At 26.0% G+C, this 7462-nt stretch overlaps 2 protein-coding genes across 2 annotated transcripts; one reads left to right on the top strand and one right to left on the bottom strand.

Annotated features, from left to right (window-relative positions):
* Positions 1–2129: 2129 nt before the first annotated feature.
* LOC120263091 (cytokinin riboside 5'-monophosphate phosphoribohydrolase LOG1-like) lies at positions 2130–3725 on the bottom strand. The gene is made up of 7 exons (XM_039271002.1): positions 3687–3725; positions 3448–3545; positions 3314–3344; positions 3049–3148; positions 2557–2627; positions 2340–2477; positions 2130–2249 (listed from the first exon to the last, which is right to left on the bottom strand). The coding sequence occupies exons 2-7, from the start codon at positions 3495–3497 to the stop codon at positions 2130–2132; spliced, it is 510 nt and encodes a 169-aa protein (XP_039126936.1). The 5' UTR covers positions 3498–3545; positions 3687–3725.
* Positions 3726–5368: 1643 nt separating this feature from the next.
* LOC120263090 (monothiol glutaredoxin-S3-like) lies at positions 5369–5731 on the top strand. The gene has a single exon (XM_039271001.1). It carries the CDS (start codon positions 5369–5371, stop codon positions 5729–5731), a length of 363 nt encoding a protein of 120 aa, XP_039126935.1.
* The last annotated feature ends 1731 nt before the right edge of the window (positions 5732–7462 follow it).

Here is a 7462-nt window from a genome sequence, read left to right as displayed (position 1 = left end):
ATTTTAAAAAAAATACCAAACAAAAATATTTTTATTTTTTAAACCATTTTCTTAAGTTATTATTAATAAATATTTATTATTATTTTTATAAAAAACCGAACAAATAAAATATTTTTTTAACAAATGCAAATATCAATCCATATGTGTTGTGCCCTCCTTGGTATAATCTAGGCTCCTATAGGCAGAAATATGCTCCATGTTTTCATCAAGTACCTAGTTCACAGTTTTGGCAATCTGTTTCTGGACCAAAAATTGTTCCACCTGTAGGACGACGGACCGCCGGCCGACCAAAGATCAGACATAAACACATGCACATGTATTTTCTATTTGTACTTGAATGTAATTATTGTTTTCGAGACTACAAAAAAGTTATTAGATCAAAATAATAATAATAATAATAAAGGTGTAAAAATAAGTTTTTAATAATAATAATAATTACTTAAAAATAAAAAGATATATAAACCAATAATAATAATAATAATAATAATAATAATATATTTTTTAAAATAAATGCCGTTGAAATTTTTTTGGTGTTTTTAAAAAATAATAATATATATATTTTCAAAATAATATATCTTTTAAAATAAATCCAGTTAAAAAAATTTATGGTTTTTTTATAAAAAAATAATAATAAATATTTATTAATAATAACTTTAAAAATGGTTTGAAAAATATATGTTTTGTATTTTTTAAAAAAAGAAAGGGTGTTTTTGAAAAAAATACCAAATATTTTATATTTTAAAAACACATAGGTGATGAGATGGGGTTGATGTGATGGTTTTATGGTTAGTTTGGTGAATATATTTTGAGTAGGGTTATTTTGACAATTAAAAAAAAAAGAATGGTTATAGTGAAAAAAAAGCCCAAACTTTTTGTATAAGACAACAATTAACAAAAAAACTTACTCATGAGCTTAATATGTTTGGCTTTGGTTAGAGTTTGTTGGAGAAAAAATTAGGGTTCGGCTCCTTGAAATATAAATTTAACTCGAAAGTAAAATTTTGCCCTAACAATTTAATTAATATTATTTAAATTAGATATGTTATATTAAATGTCACTATTTTATAATTAACTAAGAATGTTTATTAATAGGTGATAATTTTTAAAATAAAAAATAATTCAGTTAATTAATCAAATTTGATTTATCACAAGTTATTCTAAATAACGTACTTTTGGTAGGACATGTGGAATATGTTGGGATAAAGTTTAATGTCTAAATAACTATGACAAAAGCATCAACTTTTAGCTTAATCTTGGATTAAACTTTGAGCATTATTTAACTTATTTTTGATGTTTTCAAACTAATTTTTTTATATAATATCATAAATGATATAGATTTATATATGTATATATTGTCACTACATTTATATATTTGAGTGCATAACAAGACAAGATGGCATGGGAACATAAATTGGCACAAATATATTGTGTGCACAATAAATTCATATCCCAAAGTGCATTTAAAAATTACATGCAAGAACAAGTAATTAATCACGCAGGGGACCGCAATCGAATCTTTTGCTTGTGAACGAAATAAACCTCACTGTTTCGGAAGCGTGAGATTGACTAGTCAAAAGTATAATTTTCTAAAAATTAATAATGGATGTTGATTAATTTTGATAGTTTTAAATATTAACTAGATTTATGTACCCGCGCTAACGCTGCGGGTTAATCATATCTAAAAGGAAGATTACAAAGATAGTATAAATTTTGAAAAAAAATTTGTTCATGTCATTTTTGTAAATCGCTTTTCAATATAGAGAAGTATATTCGCAAGATGCTGAAAGGTTGAGAAATATATTTTACGGAATATGTTATATTATTTATTGAATAATGAAAAATGATTTTCACTTTCAATGTTTTGAAAAGGAAAAAAATAATTTTAAGTATTAAAGATTTTATTTATTTTTTTCCTTTTTTGTTATAAAAATTGAAATAAGATACCTATCTAATATATATATATATATATACAGACACTTCATCATTTAAGAGAATTTGTTACAACTCATCATTACATAAATATTAATTTAAGAGCAATGTTGTTGTTCAAGTTCTCATCTTCAACTAAAATAAATGAACAGAAAAAGGGGGAAAAAAAGTGAAATAACTTCATCCCATGCATGGTTGTATTATGGATGTGTATCAGAGACAGTGGAGTGTTCAACGTTGTCATCCATGGCAGCAGGAAGGTTGAGGTCAATCAGAGTGTCTAAAGATGGGATTTTGGGAGATGAATGCGAGGAATATTTCTGTAATCATAATTTAAAATAATCAATAATAATGATTGAAAAGGAACATATTATAAATAGTATTCAAAACTTTATAATTATTACTTCAAGTTTTTCAATTAATTCCTTTGCATTTGAAGAAGAAATGATGATCTGCCGTGCAGCTAGGTTGATGAACCCTTCTTCTAGAACTTTGTCGATGAATGAAAGTAGCGAGTTATAATATCCATCAACATTTAACAAACCAATCTGGAAAAAAGTATAAGTAAGTTATGTATCATCTTTTTATAATTTCATGTGTGTATATAGAGAATTGAGATCAAATTACCGGTTTGCTATGTATGCCTAATTGTGCCCAGATAATTACTTCAAAAAGCTCTTCAAGAGTTCCATAACCTCCTGAATATTAAATACAATATACTTAAATTAGTAATTTTTTTATTTTTTGTATTTATAGTTATCTATGGAAGTAGATATAATAATCAATTAGAAAATATGTGAAGTTTAAGTATAATGAGTGATAAAAGAGTGGTAACAAAATTAAAGTATTTTGACAATGTTATTTTTTTTCAATGGTATATCAGTGTTCTATGTTAACTATTAGTAAGCTTTGCAAAAGGATATATAATACAAATTTCATAGTAGTTAATTTATGCATATTTTTAGTGATCCACATGAGGAAAGTGTATTTTTTTATTATATTTTTCATTGAAAGTTTGAACTGCAAGCATAAATATATATTCGATATACAAAACTAAAAGAAAATGAGTTTTCATTATATGTGATATTAAGTGATAATAAATGCAATTTATATACTAACCTGGCAAAGCAATAAAGGCATCAGCATAGCTGCCCATCTCTGCTTTCCTATGGTGCATGTCTATAACCGTTTTTTCTTCTCCGACAGTGATACCAGTGATCTGAAAGTCAAATGGGAAAATGGAAAATTACATACAAATATAGTATTGTAGAATATGTTTTCAGATGTATGGACAATTGCAGGGATATGTTTTTTCATTAAAGGGTATGAAAAAATATACACATCAGAAATAATGGAAGAAAAATGAAACAATTTATTGTCATACCTCTCTAGCCATTAGAGCTTTTGGAATGACACTAAATACACAGATAAAATATTTTGTTAATAACTTTAGCAAATTTTCATTAAATAAATGAAGGTATTTTTTTTGGAAAATGCTTGGGGAAAAGAGATCCATACCCTATAACATTTCTACCACCATTAAATACAGTCTGAGAAATCAAACCCATTAATCCAATACTTCCTCCTCCATATACCAAATCAATGTTCTTCAACACCTGACAATGGTAACATTTGGCAAAATATTTCATCGGGGTTTAAGAATTTACTCATATTTTAAGAAGAAAAATTGAGAAGAGGAAAAGGAAGGAGGAGAATTGTAAGATAAATAACAATAACTATGTAGATAGAAACCAAACCAGTTCTTTGCCAAGATTTATAGCAGCATCTTGGTAACTTTTTTTCGATTTGAACTTGGATGCAGTGCTTTTCTTTTCTTCCTCCATTTTTCTTTTCAGTTTTTCTTTGGTTGGGTTGAAACACTAACAATTTGAATGGATATCATCCATTATATGTGGAGAACACGGTTTAGCTTTATTGTGAATAAATTAATACATATACATTATTAAAGGTCTTATCTTGTTGTGTCATGTCAATTATTGACATAATTGAAACAATATAAAGTTAAAGGAATGTCAAACTTTGTGAAATGTTTAGAAGATAAAAACAAATGATTAATAGCTGGAGATTGACAAACATTGTAGTAGTTAATTAAAAAATGCTAAGCTTGATAAAAATGAATATGTATTTTTTATGCTTTAGTATTTTTTTAAATTTAAAGCATATACTATGTTTAAAATTATTATTATATTTTTCTATTCTTGAAGTTTTACTTTGATGGATATTTATTCTGCTATGGATGCAAGTCACATGTCTTGCTATGATTGAGAGAGCTTTCTTTTTTCTTTTTACTCCAATCTTAACCACTGTAATCAATGGCTGGATCTCTTACTTTCTTTCCCTCTTTTTTTTTCTTTTTTTCACCGACAAATTGGTTTCCTAGGCTAAGATGATCTTTCAATCTTAATCTCATCACTCATATATATATATATATATATATATATATATATTTTAAGCTTTTGTTTGATGGACATTTGTTTTGTTTTGGTTAGAAGAGAAATGTCATATTATGATTGAAAGAGTTTTTTTTTTCAAACCCTAGCCACTGTAATCAACGGTTGGATCTCTCATCTTCTCTCCTGCTTTCCTCTTTTTTTCTTTGGCGAGTCGCTTTCCTAGGCTATAGGGTTAACTTTTGTTAGTTTGATTTGTATCTTTTGACAGGATTTGTTTTTCTTATTAAAAAAGTTTCAATCATATCTTTTTGTTTATATATGGACGAAAGCAGTACAATGCCTAACTGAGATAATATTATTATTATAGTATAATATATATTATATAGTTTTAGCTGTTGGTGTAGAATCGCTTAGCTTGATTCGTATCTGTTGATAGGATGTTTTCTTTAAATGCGGCATTAATTCTTTTGGGAGGAATTAGGATTCAGGTTTAGATTTTCTTAGTTTAATTTTTATTTTTTTATAGGATATTTTATTTTATATTTCAAAATGTTTAAAAAGATGTGGATGACAGAGGTAGAATATATGAGTGAGATAATATTATGATAGTGAAATAATCTAAATTGTGTTTTTGTAAATAATTGTTATATGATTGTCATTATTGATATTATTAATATTGTTATATATGATATATTATTTTTAAAATATTTCATGATATAATAAGTATTTGTACATTTCTGTATATGTTTTTATTGTTATCTAAAAGATAGTTTGGAGGATTTAATTTGTTAATTGTCTTTACATTTGTAAGTTTTCGTTAAGATTAGACTTCTATGTATTTTCAGTAGTTTTATGGGTGAAGAGAATAAATACAAATAACACATAGGTAATGTCAGTGTATATTTATGATATATATAAATAATTTATTCTACATCTAAAAAGATCTAATATTATATTATATAATGAATATGGTGGGAAGAACATGCTATGTTAAATTTGAGACTATTTGAGAGTGAGAGATTGTGATGGAGCAATTACTGATGGTAGCAATCAAAGAGGAAGGTTTGATACCAATTGTCGAGAGAAGTATGGTGGTGATTATAGGTAGAAGAGGTTGTCACATGAATTACGTTGCTCAGAGATTGTTGGAAAAATTAAAAGCTTATCCAACAATGCATGAAGTTAGTGAAGAGTTTGTAGTGAGGATGACATTCATGCGTATCCTTGGAAGGACTCTCAGAGGAGATGATAAGATTTTGGCTGCACCATTGTTTCCAGTGATATTTATTGGGGGAAAACTGGTTGGGGGTTTGGATCGGCTCATAGCTATTCATATCGCTGGCAAGCTTATTCCTATGTTGAAAGAAGCTGGTGCTATTTGGCTCTGAGTGGTTTGTTATATTTTTCCTATTTCATAATTTATATAATGTATGGTTATATATTACTATAAATTGATTATATATTTTATTGTTTTATATTTTCCCTCTTTGATAGATTGTTTGAAAGTTGCATGCATCTAAACCTAACTAATTATTTATTATATAAAATATTATGTATTTTTGTTTTGATATATTTTGTAAGGTTGGTATAATGCATAGAGAGAGCATGTATAGTGATGGTACGATGAAGAGATGATGAAGATGAAGAAGATGACTGGAGAGAGAGAGAGAGAGAGAGAGAGAGAGAGAGAGAGAGAGAGAGAGAGAGAGTATAATTAATCAATAATGGTGAAAGAATCATTTCATATTGTTTTAATTGTGCTCTCTACTCTGTGTTATCATTATTTTATTTCTTATCTCTCTCTTTCTCTCTCTCTAACACTCTATGTTCTTCTAGTTTTTATGGTTTCGTTATATTATATATATATATATATATATATATATATTTATTCAAACTTTAGTATAAAGTTCATACAAATATATTCAAATTTGTTATACATATGGTTTAAGTGCTAAAGTAACAATGGTGTAATCCTTTTTGTATTTCTTCTTTTTTTTTGAAGTATTAATAAAATTATTTATATTGTTATTGCTTGAATTTATGCAGATAATAACTTGGATTAATGCTTCTCAGATGTCTCCATCAAACACAATATACACTTCCTTCTCTTGACGGCATTTCCTATCAGGATGTGGACTTAGTTAATGTTTTTATTTTTTGTTTATTTGTTTTCCTTTTGCTTTTGTGTATATGTTTATGGTAAGCATATTGTTTTTTATGATTGTAATATCTTTTGTTTGGTCTTTTTTATTGTTTTAGGTTTTTATCTTTTGAATGTTTTTTTATTATTAGTTTATGTTGTACCTTCTTTATTTAATAAATTGGTTGTTTGTCTACTTTTATAATATATATATATATATATAGATTTTATTTGTTATTTATTTCAATGAATTAGGTAATTTAGATTTTATTAAGATGACTTTATATAAATGGAAATGAGAGTGTATTTTTAGAAAATAATAAATACTGTTAAATCAGAAGTTTGCAGTAGTGATATATATATAATCATATACTATATTTATAACATAATTCATATAATATCTATATATGTCATATTAAATGTTTCACCATTTTTTGGGAATTTATGAGTTTTTTTACTATACATATTACGATGTGTATAACAAATTGATAATTTTTAGAACAACCAATAAAAAATAAAAAATAGATAGTTATATTTTTTAAAAAAATTTATATTAAATATATATATATATATAGAGAGAGAGAGAGAGAGAGAGAGAGAGAGATAGATAGATAGATAGATAAGTAGATAGATAGATAGATAGATAGACATATAGAGAGGGAGTGAATATAAGTAGTAAAGGATTATGATAACATATATATATATATATAAAGTAATGTGTTAAATGTTAATAAATCTAATAGTGAATTTTTCATATGTTTTGTTAAAGTTTATTATTTTAAAACCTAGGTAGTAATTTATTAGAAAACAACAAAGTAGTATGTGAAGCAGAGGTAAGATAGAGATTTTTATAATGAATGTGGCAGGTGGGTTTTAAGACGATCTAATTATGTTTATTTATTTCTATATTTTTTAAATTTGTTATATATAGAGAGAGATGAAGAGAGAAAGGGAGTGAGGCTTGAGTAACAAATGCTTA

Source organism: Dioscorea cayenensis, chromosome 6 (assembly GCF_009730915.1).
Source record: "Dioscorea cayenensis subsp. rotundata cultivar TDr96_F1 chromosome 6, TDr96_F1_v2_PseudoChromosome.rev07_lg8_w22 25.fasta, whole genome shotgun sequence".
NCBI lineage: Eukaryota > Viridiplantae > Streptophyta > Magnoliopsida > Dioscoreales > Dioscoreaceae > Dioscorea > Dioscorea cayenensis.
Note: the sequence above shows the minus strand (reverse complement) of the source record. Positions and strands in the feature narration are given on the sequence as shown.